The 23,311-nt window shown below is 33.3% G+C and overlaps 1 protein-coding gene across 2 annotated transcripts in view; it reads right to left on the bottom strand.

Moving 5' to 3' along the window:
• Nucleotides 1-23,311, bottom strand: part of Spopl (speckle type BTB/POZ protein like) — a 52,635-nt gene that overhangs the window by 9,430 nt on the left and 19,894 nt on the right. For both annotated transcript variants that reach the window (XM_042683436.1, XM_042683437.1), the window contains exons 2-8: nt 11,935-12,072; nt 11,626-11,747; nt 11,201-11,352; nt 9,015-9,142; nt 4,137-4,314; nt 4,002-4,057; nt 2,238-2,360 (exon numbers count right to left, since the gene is read on the bottom strand). In XM_042683436.1, coding sequence (XP_042539370.1) covers nt 2,238-2,360; nt 4,002-4,057; nt 4,137-4,314; nt 9,015-9,142; nt 11,201-11,352; nt 11,626-11,747; nt 11,935-12,012 — 837 coding nt within the window. In that variant the 5' untranslated portion in view covers nt 12,013-12,072. The remainder of the gene's footprint in view (nt 1-2,237; nt 2,361-4,001; nt 4,058-4,136; nt 4,315-9,014; nt 9,143-11,200; nt 11,353-11,625; nt 11,748-11,934; nt 12,073-23,311) is intronic.

The raw sequence follows: 23,311 nt of genomic DNA, 5'->3' as shown, positions 1-23,311 counted from the left end.
AATCTTATTTATAACTAATGCATATATTATATATTCATAACTGAGTATATTTCTTTTTCATTATTTCACACCTGGAGTATACCAGTGAGAATCACTGCCTTTTGCCACTACTCAAACCTGAAGAATGAACTGAAAGCTAAACAAATCATATTAATACCAATAAAAAGTCCTTCAATTATTATAGCATGCATCTTTAGCAACTTTGAGGTATAGTTGGCCTACAATAAAATGTTTATATAGGTTTACACGTTGATAAGTTTTACAGCCATAAAAAATCATCATCTATTCCAAAGAGAATGACTCATTGTCCTCAAAAGATTTTTCCCTATCCCTTTGTAATCTTTTCCTCTTGTTCCACCACAGGCAGCTTCTAATTTATAGTTATCATTATAAATTAGTTTGCATTTCTTTAAGTTCCTACAAATAGAATCAGAAATATGTACTCATTTATTTTAAAGTCATACAAGATCAGCTTTCAAACTTATTTTATTATTTGTGTGTGTGTGTGTGCCAGTCCTGGGGTCTGAACTCTGGGCCTGGAAGCTGTTTCTGGGTTTTTATGCTCAAGGCTAGAATTCTACCATTTAAGCTACAGCTCTATTTCTGGTTCTATGGTGTTTACCTGGAGGTAAGAGTCGCATAGACTTTCCTGCCCAGGCTGGCTTCAAACCTGGATTCTCAGAACTCAGGATTACAGGCATGAACAGTGTACTGATAAATGGCTCGCCGGCCCTTCTGTTAAAAGAAATCTGAGCCAGAAGTAGAGCTGTAATAGAGCTCTAGCCTTGAGCATAAGAACTCAAGGAGAGTGGCCAGGCCCAGAATTCAATCCCCAGACTGGTACAATCAAACAAACAAAGCATTAGCCTAAAGAGTAATTTTATTAAAAATGAAAAGTAGGGAAAGATATCACGTTGGTTTCATAAGGTGGGTCTTTTCTCCTTTGTGCTACACCTGAGGTGCATAAGTAGTATTGTTTATATGTGGAACACAAGTCTATTAATTATAAATTCACATATTTTACATGCCATTAGGATTAGTTTATGTTTACTACAATCACTCTAAAGATCTATGTAGTTATTTTTGTCTGAATCTTTCCCTAAAACAATTAACTTCAGATCCATGTATGTAACTGCTCATGTGTTAAATAGTTCAATCCTTATTCTTGATCAGTATTCCATTAAATATATATATATATACAAATATATATATATTTATACATATACCAGAATTTGTCTATCTACTTGAATATTTGAGTTATTTCCAGTACTCAGCTATTACAAATAATGTTGCTATGAACACCCACATAGAAACTTTATATGTATATAGGCTTTCTTTTTTCATAGCTAAATATCTAAAAGTGGATTTATTCAAGTATGTGATTTTAACTTTTTAAGAAAGTGCCAAACAACTGTCCAAAGTAGTTAAAACTTGTTATACTCTCATTAGCAGTGTCTGAGAGTTCTAATTCTTTTGTAACTTCAGAATAGTATAATCATTATAGTATTAGCTATTATTGAGGTGTGAACAGGTCTATCATCACTGTGTCTTAATTATATCTTCCTGATGACGTTGGGTTTTTTTAATATTTCATTTATTTCAGAAAGTGTTCAAGCATTCTGTACACTCTTGGAAATAACAAATTCTTTAAAATTTAATTTTGAGCATTCTTATACAGTCTAAATATAAAAGACATACATTCAGTGTGCTTTTAGGTTTTTCTCGTGCTAGATTTAAGATTTTCTGAGACCTCTGAGCTTTTCTACCTTAAAAGAAATTATTACATTATAAAATTGTCAAGATGTTTGTCTACCTTCCATGCTGTCATATTAAAAAGTTTAATTTATGAATACAAATGTTTCATCTTAAAAATACTACATATGAATACCAAGAATTTGAAAATTCTAATAATTTTATATGCTTGTAATTCTTATCAAAGGCTATTTATATATGTAATATACATAAACATATTCAAAACTATTATGCTTATAGTTTAATTCCCCTGGGAGAAAATCACTTCTTTCTTTTTCAAGGTGTTTTTACAGCTTGTCATTTGCTTAAACAATCTCAGTTCTGTATTACCCTACTGTATGCTATTTCATAAAACTCTGAAGCGCCACCTACAAATTGAATAATTCAATACTTTGAAAACAGTTGGGAGTTTTCATTTGATGATAGTCTTCTATATACATCAAGCTTTAGGATATTTTTCAGCTCCTTAAAACCTAATTACTTACTTTGTCTGCAGCTGCCAACAAGCTGTCAGCCATTTTATCAAGATTTGGTGCTTTTCCCGTGTAAACAAATTTCATCATTTCTTTAAAAACCTCAGGGTCTAAATCATTTATTTCCACTTGGTTCTGATATTGAAAACAACATAGAAAAAGTCTTAAAAAATACTTACATACAAATGAACTAATCTGAATCATTGACAGCAATTAAAATACCCAAATCTGAACAAAAGTACTTTGCCACACACACACACACCATTTCCAGCTTTAAAGTATACATCTTCATACGCAGTTAAGCACTACTCTGTGGAATGTAAATCCTACTTTTTCAATATTAAAAAGATTTTTAAAAATTCCATAGGTAAAACAAAATACATCCATGTCCAGTTTCTGATTTCTACCTTAGAGAATGATGGCTATTAACACTTCCTTGTTGGATTTCTACATTCTAATAAAATGTCTAAAAATCCAAAACCAACAGCTGTATCCTTAGCATTAAGCAAACAGAGGACAAGTAGTTGTTTGGGAGTAAGAGCTCACTGCCTCAGGAGGACTAGTTGCTTTTTCACTTCTGTATCTTGGCATTCAGTTCTCTCTTAAAAACAATGAAGCTAAACAACACCAGGTTTTTTGACATCTTACTATCAATAACATTTGATACTATTGATATCCCTCTCCCATAGAAATCACTTAGATGTCATCTGAACATTGGACATTGCAGCCCCTAGGTCAACCATGAGTGGAAAGAAAGCAGATATTTAATTACAGCCTCTATAATTCTCCAAAGCTAGGCTACATGAATAAACTGGATTTGTCCAGTGGGAACCTTAAAGCTCACATTATGCAACTGTCAAAGAAAAAAAAAATCAACATCTGATCTCTAATATAAATTCATTTGTAAATGACAGAAGAGAGAAACACCCGAGATTACTGAGTATACAGTAGTACTGATACAGTATGACCTTTTTGGGTTTTTTTTGGTCGGTTGTAGGGCTTGAACTCTGGGCTTGGACGCTATCCCTCAGCTCTTCAGCTCAAGGTTAGTGCTCTACCGCTTGAGCCACAGCACCACTTCCGGTTTTCTAGTGGTTTATTGGAGATAAGAGTCTCATGGACTTTCCTTGCCCAGGCTGGCTTTGAACTGTGATCCTCAGAGCTAAGCCTCCTAAGTAGCTAGTACTACAGGCGTGAGCCACTGGTGCCTGGCATTTTTGTTAATTCTAATATATATCTTTTTTGGTGGTGAGAAAATTTAGACATGGGTTTTGCTGCTAGAAAACAAGAAAGTTAACTTACAATGTTTAGAAATGGGGAGTGCATAGTTCATTTTTTGGTGGTACTGAGGTTTGAATTCAAGCCTCATATATTTTAGTCAGGCATTGTTAATTGAGGCATACTCATAGAAAGAAAGGAAGAACATACAATTTAAACAAAGACCTCTCAATTAGTTACAGACTAACACAGCATCAAATTCCCACCCCCTTCTTTTTGTGGTAGTAGAATGAATTGAATCCAGGGCTCTAACCTTAAGCCACACCCTGCAGGGTAACAGCTACCCACTAGTTTACCTTCCAGAAGAGCTTCACCACAGCTACTGCTTAGAATATTCATTGAGCATTCACAGGGAGCTACACCTATCATTCTGCTACACAAGTTTTCTGCTGTTTATATGACTTGCAAATATTTCCCCTACTCATCACAATACAACAATAAGAACATGTACTAATATTTTATGTACAATTAAATATTAAACCTCTGAGCCATTTTTACCTTTTTGCTCTCTTCCATTTCATGTTCAAACATTGCATTAAACACCGGGGATCGAGCTGCAATAAGATTGAGTATCATTATTTAATACACACATTTATTTTAAAAATGTATTATTTTATCCAAAATATAAAGTACCTGCAAGCACAGATTTATGAGCTTTAAATTCTTGTCCTCGCACAAAAAAACTGCAATCTGTAAATCTTGTGTTTTCCCAGAGATTACCTAAATCTTCTGCTAGTCGACATTCAGGCACCTTCAAAGTATTTGTATTAGTATGTCCTGATATGTTTACTGAATCTTGGACCACACTCACCTATTGAAAAAGAGACAGCAGGAAAAAGACATTCACTAAGTATTGTCAATAATTAGTTATTATATCTATACTTATTAGTATCTTTAAAATCATTGGCTTATTCAGTACTGTTGATCAAAAGATCCTTTAAGAAAAATCAGAAGACAATCAGATCTTTTTATTGAGTAGTAACAATTTCTGTAAATAAATGACATCAATTAGTTGGGAAGCTAAATTATTATAACCTCCAACACTATTTTGCAATAGGAAAGCCTCGATATAATGTTAAACAAGAAAATGGTATTTTTATGAAGTAGAGGAAGAAAGCTTTTTTCACTTCTATTAACATTTAAATTTTAGCATATATACCAGATGACTCAAGTATAAAACATAAAGCTGTATTCCATGATATGTAAATTGGAAACTTCTTAAAAGTGTTGCACCTACAAATTTTAATTCCACCAGAACTGATTTAAATAGCTAGTACAACTGACTTAAAAGTTCATGAAAACCTCTTACAGAAAATCAACAGAAAGAGTAATAATAATTTAGTTCAATTTGTTGACATTTTATTTACCTATGAAATAAATAACAAAAGTTGGTATGGCTACAATTGTTTTTATGCAAATTCAATGTTATATTTAAACCAAAACCCACTAAACTGATTAAAAATTGAATAAAATCTTAAATATTAGCTAAGCCTTTCATATCACTTTAAAAGGCGCTCTAATATATCAAATATAATTTCAGCTAATAAATCTTCAGAACAAATAAATTATCTTTCAAAATTAAACAAGGAGTGCTGTTAGCTATCTGTTATTTTTATATTGCCAACTTTTTGGGTCATTTATTATGTGGCAATAATTATTTTCAGTTTTTTTAAAGTATGCATAAGGATACATAAAATGTACATATAGCAAAATGGAAATTAAAAAGGACAAACTGTGTCAAAATTATTAACATACTAATACATGAAGTATAATAAAATCCAACATAAAATGTTTTTAGAGTCTGGATAAACACAGATGAACATCCATCTTGTGAATTAAAGAAAACTTCTATCGAAAAATGAGAAAACCTTTAGATATTAAGTGTTCTCCCACCAACACACAATATTAACCTTTCTGGACCCACAAGTGTCACATTATCACCTAATCAATTCACCTTATTTTACAGAGATTTCGAAGTGTTATTAAGACAATATAGATAAAATGCCCTAAAAATCTTAATACAAGTTTGTATGAGAACAAAAACAAATTATTTCAATTATTAAAGTTACTTGTTCTAAATAGCAATTTTTAAAGTGCTATTTAAAATTAAGCAATATTACTCTGTAACATGATAATGACTTAATGTATTACCAAACTCTTCTTCTGAGATGGTTTTTCTAAATACAAAGGCTTTGTGTATATAAATAAATATACCAATTAAGGTCATCTATAATTTATCAAATTCTTCAAACTTCTAAAACAGGGAAAAAAGCTACCTGATTACCTGATTACCCTGTTACACTACATATTAAATGCCAATAATATATAAATTAATACTGTTGCTGTTAATATTCAAGCTTTAGTTAAGGATCGGGATTTTTTTTTTTTTACACACTTAGTGTGTTCGTTGTTCTTATCAAGAAGCATTACTCTAGAAATTTCTAGTCAGAAGCAACCAGGACTGGTAAACTACTTACATAAAGTATGTATTATTTATTTTTAAAAATGTGACAACTATTAATTAAGGAAAGCCTTCTTTTTTTTTTTTTAGTGGCACTGGATTTTGAACTTGGAGCTTCAAGCTTATTACACAGGTACTCCTCAACTTGAGTGATGCCCCTGAACTTTTTTTGCTTTTAGTTATTTTCTAGATGGGGTCTTGCCTCAGATCCATATGCTCCTACCAATTGCTTCACCATGCCTAACTAATCGAGATGGTGTCTCACTACCTTTTTGGCTGAGCTAGCTCTGAACCACAATCCACAGTTGTGATCCACGGCACCCAACCAGTATAGAATTTTTTTAATTCCACTTATCCATCCCAATTGTATTTAAAATAATATACTTACAGTAAAAATTTTGTAACAGCCAGGTGATAGAAAAAAATGATTAAGATAATATAGATATTATCAGGTATAGACACAGATGTTTTTATTTGTATCCTGATAAGCGATGATAATTTAAGCAACCATAATTCACAAGGATTTCTATTATTAACTTACCTAATACCATCACACAACCACCAATTTGAACTAATAATTAACATTTCATACTCCAAAGAATATTCAAGTGACTATTTATAGAAAAATAGTGACCTAACAAAAATTGACATGCCATGATTTTTATGACTGTTTCTTCATGTCTACAATTAAACAAATTATACAAATTTAGTATTCCCTATTATTCAAAAAAGATAGTGGAAATAGGCTTAGTCATGGAACCTAGAATTAAAAATTCAGGAAGAAGGCTGAGATTCTACTTACTTATTCAACAGTTGTTTTTCAAACATATTTGACTCAATACTAACAATATAAAGATGAAAAACTGAGGCAGTTAATCAAATGACTATCCTAAAATCTAAATTTATTCTACTATGGAGTTAACTATGAGTTTCAATTTTAAAAACATGAACTCTCCAAACTATTCTAAAACCTAGGAAATCTTGAAGCTATGTAGTACACTACAAGCTATTCCTCCAATAAACTATCCTCATCTATCTCCCCACTCTGGCTCTAAACTTTTAAGATTCAATTTTTTTCACTGAATTCTAGATTATTGGGTCTTAGTTTCTGACTTTCACAGATAGGAGCCTCTTAAAAAAATCTAGTGACATATATGGTAGTTGGCTTTTCATTTTGCCAAGACAGGTGGTTTTGAAAATAAAACCCAACTTATACCCACTATTACAAAATATTTTAAAATAGAAAAGCTATTATTTATATTAATAAAATAAATAGTATGAAAAAGATGTGTTCTTAAAAATAATGAGTTTAGTTTTACTTCTTTTTCACAAATGGCTTGAATCTGTAAACTTAACACTGAGTATTTAAAATTTGTTGGGTTTTACAAAGATGAACTAACACAATTAATTTTCTAGTTTTATTTATTGCTTATTCCTGTTTTCTGCATTATATGGAGAGAGGAGGCAGACCTCCTCTCTTATATTGCTAGTTTCATCTATCTCTTACCACTTCAGTTACCCTGCAAGATTATGCTGTCTTGTATAGAAAGGGTAGCACCCACCTGCCTTACCTGTCTACAGCACCACTTGCAGGGGAGGGGGAGGAGGCAGTTCTTAGGGAGGGCAGTGCAATGCTTCCTCCTCTTCCTCAAGCAGTGCTAGAGATGCTGTCGAAGGAAGGGCATCCATGAGAGGGGTAGAAGAAATGACTGAGGGCACGAATAATGTTGTTAAAAGCACTTTTTGCCCACCTATGCTAAATATGGTGCCCAGGGTACAAATGCATAATTTGGGATCTAAAAATAGATGGGATCAATGCCAACTTACAAAATTGTATATCATGGTTGGCTCAACTTTCAGAGGGTAACTAACATGTATAATCTAAAATACAGATACTTAACATACTTCAAATATACAGAACAAAAAAAACCTTAAACTTAATTTCAGCCTTAATTCTGAATTTAATTGTCTAGGTTCCAGCAAAATACACCTAGGAAATTATCTAAAATCATTATTTCAATGCTAACATAGGGATTATTTTCTATAAAGGTCCTTTCATTAAAAAAGAAAAAGAAAACAAGATGACTGGCTGCAGTTTCTTTTGAAATAACCTTTAAGGTCCATTAAACTATAAGATGATGTTTTAAAAAGTTACACATTCAAATTTAAGATAGCTGCTAAAGTCTGTAAGATTCTACATTTTAGGATAGTAAAATTTTTATTTAGTGTATTTATTTAGTCTATTACTTGGAATACCTGTCTAATCTCAACAAGTACTTTAAGTCTTTTGGATTTGAGTGAAACAGTACTTATATAATTCTTGAATTGATTCCAAAGATGATTCTCAAAAATTCATTCAGATGAAATTACTTAATTGATCATAATGACAACAGCTAATCCAAACATTAAGACAAATAATAAGTCATTGGTAGGAGCAATACTGACAACTTTTATAAAGTTTTATGAATATAAAGTAACTTTATATATTTGCAAAAACAAATATGTACACATTTAACACTGTGATATCTACTTATCAGAATGCTATTACCTACATAATTAATCCTTCCAACTGTTTAAAAAATTAAGATTCCCTTCAGGTACTTTTAAAATTCAAACTGATAAACTTTGAGTAGTATGTTTAATATGAAAAATCTAAAATAATTGGCCATCTATGTCAGTGTTATTCAGAATGAAGAAGATATTTAGAAAAGTTCATACACACATAAAAGCACATCTAGTCTTTTCAAGAGTGAAAAGGATTTAATATGTAGTAGTGTAACGACACATACAATTTAAAGTTAGAGATAAGATCAAAATTTTTCCGTTTGGGCCACCACACTGATTTGTAAGAAAGTTTTAATTTAGTCAGTTTTTTTTGGTCAAGTATTTACAAATGAAACCTTATTAACTATACCAATTCCTTAATTTTAAATATACCACGAGTAGTTCAGTTTACATTTTGCCATATTACTAAATACAATTATAAGGGTTCTTTATAGTTAAAATATATATATATATATATATATATATATGTACATATATATACCCACCTCACAAAATAATGTAAGTTTGTCATCTGGTAAAAGACCATTAGCTTCATCAAGCAAAAAATCCCTTCTAATGAATTTTTTAAATCCCCAATCCTTTCCTTGCACAAATCGATATGCTCTTTGGCTTTCTGATGGAAAAGAAAAGCTTAAATAAAACAAGTATACAGGAGACATTTTTTCTTAATGGATTTTTCTTAATGATAACACATTTTAAATGAAATGTTAAAAAAGCAGGCTTTGGTTCTATACATCATAAAAATCTAAGTATGTATGTTCACAAAAAACATTGCCCTAAGAAATAAGTGAAGAACCAGATCATTCATGCTGCTACTGAAATTTTGGCCATGAGATAACTTGGTCAGTGAGCTCAATTTAAGAATTCTAGGCTTTTAAAGAAAAATTCAGATCAAATCTAGTAGAGAAAATTAAAAAAAAAATTTTTTGGGGGGGGGTCCGGTCGTGGGGCCTGAACTCTGGGCCTGGGCGCTGTCCCTCAGCTCTCCAGCTCAAGGCTAGCACTCTACTACTAGAGGCACAGTGCCACTTCCGGCTTTTTTTTCTTTTTGCTTATGTGGTGCTGAGGAATGGGACCCAGGGTCTCTAGCATGCAAGGCAAGCACTCTACCACTGAGCCACCTTCCCAGCCCAAGAGAAGAGAAATTTTTTGAAAACAGTCTCAACCTAAAATGCAATGTTGACAAAGATACAGTACAAAACACTCATTATTTAATATCTGGCTAGACCTCAGGTTGAAATGTACCTCTCATTTCCAGCTTCTTCCCTTTAAAATATATGCTCCAAATCACCAAGACATCTCTTAAGCATTCCTAACAAACACATCCTACCTATTTAAGTTTTACTTAACTACAGAAAATCCAAAATCTAGTAAACAAGTTAAAAAAGCTCCTAGTCAGCTAGCATTGGTGAGTCATGCCTGTAATCCTAGCTACTTAGGGGGCTGAAATCTGAGGATCACAGTTCAAAGCCAACTCAGGCAGGAAACTCATCCCTACAAATTAACTACCAAAAATGCTTAACACCTAGGTCCTGAATTCAAGCTCCAGAACTGGCACACAAAAAGCTCCTAATCATTCCTTTACTTAAAAAGAAAAAAAGGGGGCTGATTCCAGAATGTGGCTTAGTGGTAGAGTGCTTGCTTAGTATGCATGGAGCCCAGGGTTCGATTCCTCAGTACCACATAGCAGAAAAAGCCAGAAGTGGTGCTGTGGCTCAAGTGGTAGAATGCTAACCTTGAGCACAGAGAGACTCAGAGGGACAGTGCCCAAACCCTGAGTTTAAGCCCCATGACCAGCAAAAACAAAACAAAACAAAAAACATAAAAAGAAAAAATACTATCATGAAGGTTTAAAACACAGTTTTAGCATGATTTATCAAAGGCTTTTAAATAGATATCAGAAGCAAATGCTTGAAATACCTACTATACTGTAATAACTGTAAAATAAGAAATAGAAATCATCTTTAGCGTCTATAAAATGGAGGTAGAAAACCAGTGATCTAACTGAAATTCTCCACTATCTTAAACATTAAGGTAAAAATACAAATTACTTCATCAATACAGTATTTTAAAATGTGTTATTGTTACAAAAAGGCACTTGATTCTAAAAATTATTAAAAATTTAGTGTGGCCACTCATGAGATACTATCTCATTTAATGTATCCTATATATATCAAAGGATATGTTGATATATATGTCTTTTATTATGAGACTCCAGGCAACAACTAGGGCAATAAACATAAATTCTGGGCTGAATTTAATAGTCTCTGGGAGTTAGTACTCAGTTTATCACTCAAAAACTTCTAGTGCCAAGATATTAGGGCATTCCTTCTCCTCTGCATCTTTTTCCAGATTATGCAGCAAATAAATCAAAGGAAAAGAAATATTTCTTAAACATATTATTTAATGCCAGGTATCTTCTCCTAACAGTAACTATGTTTCCAAGTAACAAGTAAAATGTTATTTCAGGACATAACAACTCAAATGTCTTATACAGTCTAAGATTTACTGAAACAACCATAGACTCCCACTGAAATTTAAAATTAAGACAATGGCCAATTTAAGTATTTGAGGATAAGCAGATTTAAGCATGGTGGGGAAACCTTCAGACTTTTCTAGGTAACATCAAGGGATTGCAACCACTTCTTCACTCAGTTTGCAAATCACTTACCCATTGCTTTTGTTTCTTCCCTCTTAGCGTTCAGAAGGGAAAATTTGAATTTTGCTCGAACTTCACTTTTGGGGCAGCTGACTAAAAGCAAATATAAGGACAAGTAGTCTTTACTTTCATCATCTAATCCTTTTGGATTTACCCTCAGGCACCTAAAATAAAACAACAGACTCACTTGGGAGAATATAATACTTGCAGAATACAATAAAAAGAGAAGCAATACTGAAATCATGTTAATATCATAAATGGCTTTTCCATAAATGTCCCCTCAGTTCTTCATAATTCTCCATATTATTAGATACATATTACCAATTCAATGTAAAATTGTACTAACAGTACACTGAAAAAGCAACAAGAATAACAACAAACCAACTGTAACAGCTGATTATTAAGTTAAAAACAAAATCACCACCCCAAACACTTACCATTTCATTTTGTCACTTGGACCAGATGAAAATGTTGAACTTTTTAACACTTCACCCATTTCTTCTCGGCAAAAACTGAAGTTATTAATGGTCCACATGTAGGAAAATTTTACTACTTTTACCTAAGAGATTCAGAAAGTCACTTTTTATAATAATGATGCCTAGTCTTCTAGGTAATCATGTCAAGCATCCTATAATCCACTGCATAAATCCTTCTAATAACTAGTAGTTATTAGTAGTTCACAACAATATTCTCAATACTCTGAAAATTTAAAGTGTCATAAAGTAATGCATTTTAAACACATGTACCTGTGTATAACACCAGCTTTCTGCAATAGGACCAGTAGACATATCTCCAGGCAGAGGTGGGGTGGGTTCTCGAGACATTGCCACCTTATTACAGATGTTTAGGAGTTATACACTATCACACAATGTCGAATAAGTTACCTATAAAGAAAAGAAGTTTGATTACTGATCTTAAATGAAAAGAGCTAACAAGGAAGATTTACTTAAATTTTATAGAACAATATTCAAAATCCAATTTAGAGGTAATGTGAAGATCTGAAATAATTTTAATAAATGAATCATATGTAAGGCCTTGAATTTAAACAAAATTCCTACTTATAGGTAAAATGACAATGTTGCTACAAAGTTGTCATTATAAGTACTAGTGACACACCATAAAATACAGGAAGTTTGCACCAAATAAAATACAGATTTCCATAAAAGTCTATATGTACGCCAGAAAGGCCCCCTGAGAAGACTTAAGTCTCTATCACATATCTCTATCACTAACATGCATTCTCTATCATATGATTTCTGTCTAGTTAAGAGTTGTAGCACACTTCTATAATCTCAGCTATTTGGGAGTTAAGAGATCAGGGAGATTGTAGTTTGAGGCAAGCAGATAGGTAGTGAAACTGTATTTGATATGGTTGGAGTAGCTCTAAGTTCAAACCCAGGTATTGCAAAAAATGAAAACACACAAACCATGAACATTAAAACTACGTATTCAAAATAAAAAAAAAATTCAACAAGTGAAAAATCTGTGTAAAGTTTTCTCAGAATCAGAGAAAAATGACTAAGGTAACAAAGAACAAGGTGAAAGACACTTAATGCTTAAAACTGTAGATGGGTCCATCCTATAATTTAATGTCTTTTACATCTCAACTGTAAGCATTTATGAAAAACTGTAAATATCTTTTGTAGTCTGAGGAGCAACAGCAACAAAACAAGATTTCATGGATAAATGACTCATTCACACAGATCTTAGCAAGCTCAGATTTTTGTTTTCTTATTAACTCACAAACTTTTCACTTAATTTAAGGGAAGCATTTTCTGGCTTTCACATTGCTATATCACTAGTCTTGTGTATCTGAGCCTTTTTAGTTGTCTATTGGGCTAACAGTATATACAGTATAGCAAGGCAGCATGAAATTTTATCATGTTATTCAAATTAACAAGTTATTTCAGAATGAGGTTTACTATGAAAAAATGAAACTGGAGAAGACAAAAATCACAGATTCGGGGAGATCATTGAATGACCTACCTAATAACTGTATGTTGTCTCTTAAGTGATTAGACATACAAACCCTAAACACAATGTGAGTACAAACAGTTGTTGACTTATGATGGTCTGACTTAAGCTTAATCTAGTTTAGAATGGTGCAAAAAAAGATATATATATATTCAACAGAAACTATATTTCAAATTTTGAATTCTGATTCAAAACTAGGGATATACAGTAAGGTATGATGCTGGCAGTATCTGAGAGTCATAGCTCCCAATCAGCCATAAAATCGTGAAGTTAATGTGTATTGTAGACTAGCAATCATGTTCCATAGCTTAGATATATTTATAGTTCACCTACAATTTAGGGTTTACCTAATAATATCCCATGGTAAGTAGCAGCTATACTGGACTAGACAAACTAAGCATGTCCTTACTGATGAAATCTAAGTGTGAATAATTTAAGCAAGGGCCCCAAGACCCATAGTAATCAAAGCAAGATTCTTTCTATGTATGTATGTATGTATGTATCCATCCATCCATCCATCCATCCATCCATCCATCCATCCATCCATCCATCCATCCATCCCAAGTACTGAATGCTTCTGAATGCGATACAACAGCTGAAGGAAACTATTCTATTGAGTAGAAAGATATAAATAAATAAATAAATGTTGAAAGGAATCTAAAGGTGCTCAGGCAATTGGGCCAAGCAATCTCAAGATTTCAATGTGAAGGTGATTTGACTTCTACCTATCTTCCACAAGAATATATGCTGATTCAAGTCCTAGAATGAGATTCAGTGTTTTATTCAGACTGAGAGCCACTGCCAAAGGATAATTGGGACTGCAGGTAAAAACAGGATGCCTCTCAAATAAAGGCCTGGAAAGCCAAAATTATGAGAAGACCAACTGTATCAATACATAGCTTTAAATCACTCTTTTATTTTTTTATTTTTTGTGAACATACTGTACAGAGGGGTTACAATTACATGGGCAAGATAATGAGTACATTTCTTATCAAGCATTGCAGCCTCCTCCTTTGTTTACCCTTCCCATCCCTTCCCAGCCTCCCCCCTCCCCCCACCCAATTCTCCCCCTCCCCCTTTAAATCACTCTTGAATCACTTCAGTCACTGACTACATGAAAGTTATAACTTTCCATACTATGTCTAAGAAGGGACAAATCCTTTCTGAAAGAAAGCATGAGAAATTTTCAGTTTTTATAATAAAAAGTATTCAAAAAGGAGAAAAAAAACTACCAACTTGCTAAAAGACAGATGCACATAAATGAAAACTAGGAGAAAAAGAAAATAAAACAAAACCCCATCAGCAACGACTCAGCCTCCCAATACCCACAAAATGCTGAAGGTGTGGCTCAAGTGACAGAGTGGTAGCCAAGAAAGAGGCCCTTAAGTTCAAACCCTGGTACAAGCCAAAAAAAAAATTTTTTAACCAAACAACAAAAAATAAAAACAAAATCCCAGGCAACGTAATTTTACCAAGAGCTTAAATGGTTTTAAGAAAGAAATGTAGCTCTGGGAAGTGACCGAAATTAGTATCTTAATATAAACATTTAACACAGCCTTAACAGTAAGTTAGGACTACAAAATGGTTAGAAAGGTCCAAAGATCTTTTCCCTGAAGCAGAGTGAACAGGGATGAAAAACACGAAAAGAATCTACAGCATATGACACATGAGAATCTAACAATATGTAAGTGGAATCACAGAAGGAAAAGTGAGTCATTATTAACCCAGGAGGAAGTGGTGCTGTGGCTCAAGTGGTAGAACGCTAGCCTTGAGATGAAGAGTGCAGGAATAGCACCTAGGCCCAGTGTTCAAGCTCCAGGACTTACAAAAAAAAAATAATAATACAGGAATTTCTTCAAATTGACCAACAAAACTGTAAAGAATGTCTAAATACAGACTTATATGTTAGCTGTGATATAAAAGGGGAGATAAATGGGGTGAAATCTGTTCTTAGTGTGAAAAGAAGTATTCTAAAGGTTCTGCTTCCTAGAGAAGTGAAGTGGTAAGAATAATTATTGGAAGTAGCTGCATTAAGTCAATGAAGCATGTATACTATTTTCTCTAGGATAACCGCTATAAGGGAAAGTCAGCATAACTAAAAGTGAGGGGGAAAAAAAGGCAGATTAAAACATGCAAATAAATAACTACATCTACAGTAAAAGGAGCTAAATTCACTAATAATCATACTTAACTAAATTAACAAATACTTTAAAACATGACTACTAAATGCATCAGATCTTAGAACTAAAAGAAATGACAAAAATGGCAGAACTCAGAATATTAAGGTTTTCAGCTAGTTAAAAGTACCAAACAAACATTAATTTTTTTTTATTGTGAAAATACCAAACAGATGGGTTACAATTACATGGGCAAGATAACGAGTACATTCCTTATCAAGCTTTCTTGGATTTGATAATTTTTAGATATTTCTACCATTTAGTATAGTGAAGTGTTTATATACATATTAAACATACTATGATTCTGAGACAGGTTGATGACAAGCTCCATGTCAAGAAGCTAGAAAAAAATAGTCAAACGCAAGTAAAACAGAAGAAAATGATAAAGATTTGAGAAGAATTCATTAACTGGAATATAGTAAAAGTATGAGAAAATATAAAGCTACACCTACTTCATATTAATAAGTAATAAAAGTGGACTAATCAAAGACAGAGAACCAAAATGTACAATAGCAAAAATGACAAACTAAAAGATGTTAACATTAATAATTTTACCAACTGTGAATTTACATGAAATGTGAAAATTATTTTAAAACATAATTTACCAAAACAATCAAATAAAAAGAAAAGTCACAAATAATACTGTATTGGTTAATACCTAATTATTTTCAAAGTATCCACACAGAAAACCACATAGCTTATTGCACTAAATAGTTCTCCCATAGAAAGAAACAAAACAAAAACATTTGACAGCTTTTTCATAAAATCATTGTTAATTTTTATACTTAAGTCTATCAAACACAAGAAAAATTAGCATAGGAACACTGTCAAACACACACAAAAAAACCTCGGCAAATCAAACCTAGAGTGCATGAAAATTTGTTAAACATAAAGGAAATAAAAAGATCGTTTTGATAGCTACAGAAAAAGCCGTTGATAAAATTCAATGCTCATTTAATAGTAAAAACACTGTGCTGTCTGGATGATGGGAACTAACAGGAAGAGACGGACAGATGAAAGTGAAGGAGGGTGAATATGGCCCAAGTATATGTAGAAAAATTGGTGAAGCTTGTTGAATTGTTGGAGGAATGGGGAGAGGTGAGGAAAGAGTAACTGAGAGGCTTAGTGTGATCGAGGTACATTGTATGCATGTATGGACACGTCAAAATCAAACTCTTGCCTAACTAATTGTGCTAATAATATGTAATAAGAAAAAAACAGTGACAACTCTACAAACAGGCTGAAATAATTTGATTAAATTTATAAAGTGTCTCAATCTTTGTTATCTGTCTGAAGTATGGCATCCTTGTAAGATGGCTATAGATAACAATGACTATTTCAAAAGTGTGTATTTACCCCAAAGAAATATTTAACCAGATTCAAAATATTATACATCATATACATGTACCACAGCATTATATTACTCTACAAATATATAAAATTATATATGTAAACAATAATAATGGTAAAAAATTATATATGTCAATAATATACTGGGCACTGGTGGCTCATATCTCAGAAAAAGCAGAAAGTGGTGATATGGCTCAAGAGATAAAACTATGTAGCCTTGAGCAAAAAGAAGCTCAGGGACAATACCTAGGCCCAGTTCAAGCCCCAGGACCTCCCCCCACCTCCCAGAAAAAGGGTGGAGAAAAGGACCATTATCATCATTTACACTGAATATTACTGCAGGTTCTGATTAGAACCTAAAGCAAGAAAAATTACACTATAACAAGTCAGTGAGAAGGAAAAATAATAGTTATCAAAAGATAATATGATGAGTACAAGCTAAGAAAGAAAAATTTTCATCAAGGTTGGTACACTCAAGGTCATTGTACAACATCCTCTCTAATAAGAAAATAAATATTTTTTGAAGATATAACTGATAGGATAATTTTCAAATTCCATTTTTAGAAAATGAATACTCTCAATCTCTGTATAACAAACTACAAAATGGAATATAGAAAAAGCAAGCTAGAGGGGCTGGGATGGTGGCTCAGCGGTAGAGTTCATGCCTTGCAAGCATGAGGCCCTGGGTTCGATTCCTCAGCACCACATAAACAGAAAAAGCCGGAAGTGGTGCTGTGACTCCAGTGGTAGAGCGCTAGCCTTGGGCTGAAGAGCTGAGGGACAGAGCCCAGGCCCAGAGTTCAGGCCTCATGGCCGGCAAAAAAAAAAAAAAAGAAAGAAAAAGCAAGCTAGAGAAGATAAGCTAAAGTAATGGAAGGATACTTAAAAAAAATTCAAATAAGAATTGAGTCCTCTCCAGATTGCTATAGGAATAAATTCAGTATAACTACAATAAAAAAAAAATCCAGGGTTGCTTTCTGTGAAAATTGAGCAATTTTAAATTTTACATAGCAATACAACAGAGTCAATAAATTTTGAAGAAAAAACAAGACTTAAAGACTTAAAAGAGTATAAAATAATGACTTAATATAGCAAGTAAAATAAAGAGGGCTACTGGTATAAAACTAAAGAAATAATCAGTGGAAAAATTAAGTGTCCAGAAATAGACATACCCAGTCACTGATTGCTCAATAACTCATTTATATCCTGAGAAATGTGTTGTTAGGCAATTCTGTCACTGTTTAAACTGCATGTACTTACACAAGCTTAAATGGTATAATAGCTTACTGCTCCTAGGCTACAAACCTGTACAGCATGTTACAATATTCTAAGCAATTATAACACAATGGCAAGTACTTCTGTATTTAAATATATCTAAACAGAGAAGATACTGGCACACTTTTAGAGAACTTGTGATGCCTAGTTTTTTGGGAGAGGATTTCACGCTGAGTGAGACAGAATAAATGTTCAATTAATGTGAAGACTGTAGATTTCATAAATACTGTGCATTTAAAACTATAATAAATCTATAAATCTTTTTGTAATAATAAATCCTAGCTTACCTAAACTTTTTTCACTTAAAAAAATTTTTGACTCTTAATAACTTAAAACACAACTATACCAGCTGGGTTTTGGAGATTCACACTCATAATCCTAGCTACCTGGGAGGCTGAGATCAGGAAAAACACTATACAAGGGTAAACTGGGGAAACACTTAAGAATTCCTTCTCAACACTAGCTGGGCATGGTAGCATGCACCTGTCATTGCAGCTGTGTGGGAGGTTGAGATTGGCCAGCGCCAATTAAAAAAAAACAACAAGTTCTTGACACTCCATTTCAATGGACAAAGGCTGGGTATGGTGGCACCAACCTAGTACTCCAGCTACAATAAGCCTGAAAAGCAGATCACAACCCAGACATGTGACTACACAGAAGGCAAGACATTCGTGACCTCGTGGCGCAATGTAGTGGATCTGACTCCAGAAAGCAAGACACTCTCTAAAAGAAGCCTAGAAGTATGGAACTAGTGGCAGAGCATGTGCCTAACATGCAGGTGAGTTCAAACTCCAGTAGTGAGTGTCACAAACAAAGCCAGCACAAGCATGCTTACACAGCAGTTTTAAAAAAAAAAAAGTATTTTCTTCTTCATATCCTTACTCTATAAGGTTTTCTTAAGTGACTTCAGTTAAAACTAAAACACAAATAAATACATTAGCCAAGGTCTGTATAAAGGATCATCAGTATCTCTATTTTTTTCTATAACATGTCCCACTGGAAGATCACCTGGACAAAGTGTTAATGTGTCAACATGTTCCTGAACAGAAGTTAAAATAACAAATTTTCTAAAGGCTTTTGGTTATGTTTAAGTATTTATATAGTTTCAGTCTCAGAATAACTATTAGGAAGGCAATATTTACCTCTGGCCATATTATAGGTGAGTAAACTAAGGACACAAAAACAGCTAAGTAACATATCCAAGGTCATAGTACTAAAATTTGGTTTGCTCTTCATTTGCCCTCCACCTCTGATTACATCTTCAATTTTACCTGGGTATCATTCCGAATACAATTAATTTCAGCCTCTTTATTCTAATACTATGGAATCTATTTTGAATTGACAACCTCTTTGAAATTTACAGCATCTTCCCAACACTATAAGTAAGGAGGTAATTTTAATTATATAAAAAACAGGCAAAAGATTTAAAGACATTTTTAGGGCTAACACTTTGATAATTTCTGAGAGCTATTAACACATGCTGCAGAGACTTCTACAAGTAAAGATTTCAAGACTCTGCTTACTGCTACTATGTATATAATGCCAGGGGATCATCCTCCAAATGGAAAAAGCAAAAAGCTAAAAACAAACAAACAAAAAACCCAACAACTAAATGTCAACTTCTTCATACTATAATGTAGTAAAAACAAAGTGCTGTTTATGTTCCTCTAATGTTTTTCTGTTCCTTTAATAATGTATTTTCAAATAACATAAATCATTTGTCAACATTTATGGATATTGGCATAATAAGTATATCATCATCCTTGACAATGGTATGCTTTGAGATACATACGTTCTATTTCACGTATCTGACTACGTGTCCTCTAGCACACTGAGCTTTAGGCTATACAAAAGAAAAAATACAAGAATCACCAAGTTCTATCAAGCTCTCCCAGAAAGACTCTTTAATAATAGACTAAAGCAGGGTGCTGGTGGCTCATGCCTGCACTCCTAGCTACCCAGGAGACTAAGATCTGAGGATCAAGGTTTGAAGCCAACTCAAGCAGGAAAGTCCTTGAGACTCTTACCTCTAATAAACTATTCAGAAAAAGCTGGAAGTGATGCTGTGGCTCAAGTGTTAAATCACTAGCTTTAAGCAAAAAAGCAGCTCAGGCCCAGAGTTCAAGCCTTAGGACAGGCAAAAAAAAAAAAAGAATAAAACTTATTTATTTGGTACTACCAAGTAATAGTCTCATGTACATTACTTAAAAAAAAAAAAACCTACATGTTATTCCAGATCGTATTTTTCCTATACCATAATAAACTAAGGATACTCTTGATATTAAGGCTAACGTTGAACTGAGATCCTCAAATAGACTCCTGAGTAGTTAACAGCTGAGAACCACCAGCATGAGCTTAAATTTACTTATCTTTAATTACTTTACTTATCCTGCCCCAATGCAATCTGCTATATAATTTAACTCAAACGCTCAATATTCTAATCAAAAGGAAAACCAACCCCACAAGTTGTCAAAGAACAGACTTCTAGTAAGTACATTTACCTTGAACTATTCTCCCACCAGTTGCTACTAATAAAGCCCAACTATCTCAAATACCCTTAGTAATTCATCAAGGAACTAACATCCACCAGCTCATATAAACATTTATGTACTATATCTCCTATACCAACCCGCTCAACCCAAATGTTTAATTACAGCTGGATTAACTTTATACTTTGAAAATACAGTTAGGTTAAAGTAACAGTTCCTTTTATTAGTTTTCAAATCACAGTATAAGGTTCTTTTTTTTTAGAATCCCACAACAGGGGAGCAGTTTCAGGATTGTCTAGCATTTACTGAGCAGCAAACATGTAAGTACCCAAATAAGTCAGCCACTGGTAAACAAAGATTATAAAGATAAGATCTGACAGGCAAATGCCTATCCAAAGCAGATAAAGCAGAGCTGCTAAAATAATAACCTTTTTCTCACACCAGATTCTTCTAAATCCCCAGTGTTTTCCAGACCAGTTTTCCATCCTTTTATCAAAACTGTTTGGCAACTTCATAATCTAAATGTTACTTACATCTTTCTTCCCTCTTTCCCCTTGCTATTACCAACTCATTTCTCTTCCAGTTAGGCACACTGGTGGAGGCCTACAGCACTGGTCTCCCTCAAGTCTGTTAAACTATCCCTATCTTATCTTGGGATGATTTCTCACCTGTGGACTTTTGACCTACCAGAACCAAAGTTCCTAGACACTCCAGAATACTCTCATTGATTTAGCATTTCATCAATCTTTTCCAAAGTGAATTTACCAAGTAGCTTGACACACTCTAAAAATATATCCTTGGGCTTATCTTTCATAACAAAGTTTATTCCATTTCCTACATCAATTTAATCCTTTAAGAACGTATTACCAATACTCCCTTGACCTGTTCCCATTTTTCTTATCATTATCCACAGTGGCTTCACTACCTTCCTTATTAAACCCAACCTATAATGTACCACTATTAACTCTCCCTAGCAAGCATATCTAACATTTCATGCTTTATTAACTTGTTTTACCACAATCATCCTGAAAATCCTCCTTTAACCACTTACTCCTTATTTGAGCTGCTGAGCTGTATAATAATCTTAAAAAAAAAAAAAGAAGTACATGTTTTCATAAAACACTTCTTGAGTTAGGTGCTAGTAGTTCACAAGTGTAATCCTAGCTACTTGGGAGGCTGGGATCTGAGGATCAACCTTCAAAGCCAGAACAGGCAGGAAAGTCTTTGGGATTCTTTTCTCCAATTAACCACCAGAAAACTGGAAGTGGCACTGTGGCACAAAGTGGTAAAGTACTAGCCTTGAGCAAAAGACCTCAAGAATAGCACCTAGGCCCCAAGTTCTACAAAACCAACAAAAAACAAAAACAAAAATAAAAAACTGTTTTTTTTTCTTATTGCCATCAAAAGTGTTTGCACCAAAATAAATGTCTTAACAAATAATGAAATGACTAGCTATAAATCTACCCCTAAAAATAGTAACAAAAGCTTTCAGAATACTCTAACCCATTCGTCACTAGACCGGTGTCCCTATCTAAGTTTAAGTTGAATAAAATTAGAATTCAGTCCTGCAGCTGTACTAGATTTAACATTCATTCTAAGTGTTCAATAGACTATTATAGTTAGTGGTTATCATACAGAAAGTCAAAGTTACAGAACATTTCTATCATGACATGAAACTTTACTAAACAGCTATTTGATGTGTTCTACCTAAAAACTGCTTAGCCAGTAATTCAATTCAAATAATCCCAGATTTCCGCCCCCTCCCCCACCCCACTATGCTGGTGGCTTTAAAAATCATACTGCAGTAATGAGCATGTCCTATGATCAAGAACACCTAAAAGCTTCAGCATCAAATACATCTCTTACTCTCTCCCTTCCCCCCAGGATGAAACAAAGTTGGCTGCCCCTAATCGGCAGTGTCCCTACCCACTTCCAAACATGGAGATACACACCAATATTGTCACTAAAGAACAGTGTTACATACACCATATCTAGGCCTCTAAGCCACAAAATTCTTTAAGAAAAATGACAAAATGGTAAACATTAGGGTACTTTGTAGCAGAATAATGCTTTGATTTCATTATACTGTGCATGTTCATAAAAAGGCTTAATTTTTAGGAGAAAACATTTTTACCACATAGCTACTCAGTTTAAAGGGGGGAAAAAAAGGAAAGAAATAAAACAGTATGAGAAGAATGTATTACAAGACTCCAAAATATTAATCCAGTTTCTTCTGCAATGATGTAACACAGGGCCAAACTATACTTAAAAAGAGGAAGTTAGTGCCATTTATCTATGAGTCTTTTTTCCCTTACACAGAAGATAAACTTCATGAACATGTTAAGGACATGAATACCATTTTGGCTCTTCTGATGATGAGTAAATACTCCATGATTCCTGTGACCAGCAAAACTCAAGAACTATATATGAATATGTTGAGTATAGATATTCAGGAAGGAGAAGAAGAAGAAGAAATAAAACAGAAGAAATAACAGAAAATAACAGAAGAAATAAAAATAAAAATGTTAGCTATTAAAAGTGAGGTAATAAATATGTCAAAAAGAAAAAAGCATAAGCTACCTAGAGAATGTGTTTGTGTGTATGCATGTGTGTCTACAAAAGAAACCATCACCAAATATCTTTTGAAAGACTAGGAATGGCATTTCCCTACATATTCATCGAATACAATCTATACCCATTAAGGAAATGAAAAAGGTCTAAATCCTAACACTGAAAGGGAGCTATAAGCAGAAATACTTTTTTGTGTCCTTGATTTTTACTAATAATTCAATAATTCAGTAATGAAAAACAGTGGTTAGCCATTTTCAGTAAGATCTAGTGAAAAATTCTTTAAGGCT

Source organism: Dipodomys spectabilis, unplaced genomic scaffold, assembly GCF_019054845.1.
Source record: "Dipodomys spectabilis isolate Male_0828 unplaced genomic scaffold, ASM1905484v1 ptg000081l, whole genome shotgun sequence".
Classification (NCBI taxonomy): domain Eukaryota; kingdom Metazoa; phylum Chordata; class Mammalia; order Rodentia; family Heteromyidae; genus Dipodomys; species Dipodomys spectabilis.
Note: the sequence above shows the minus strand (reverse complement) of the source record. Positions and strands in the feature narration are given on the sequence as shown.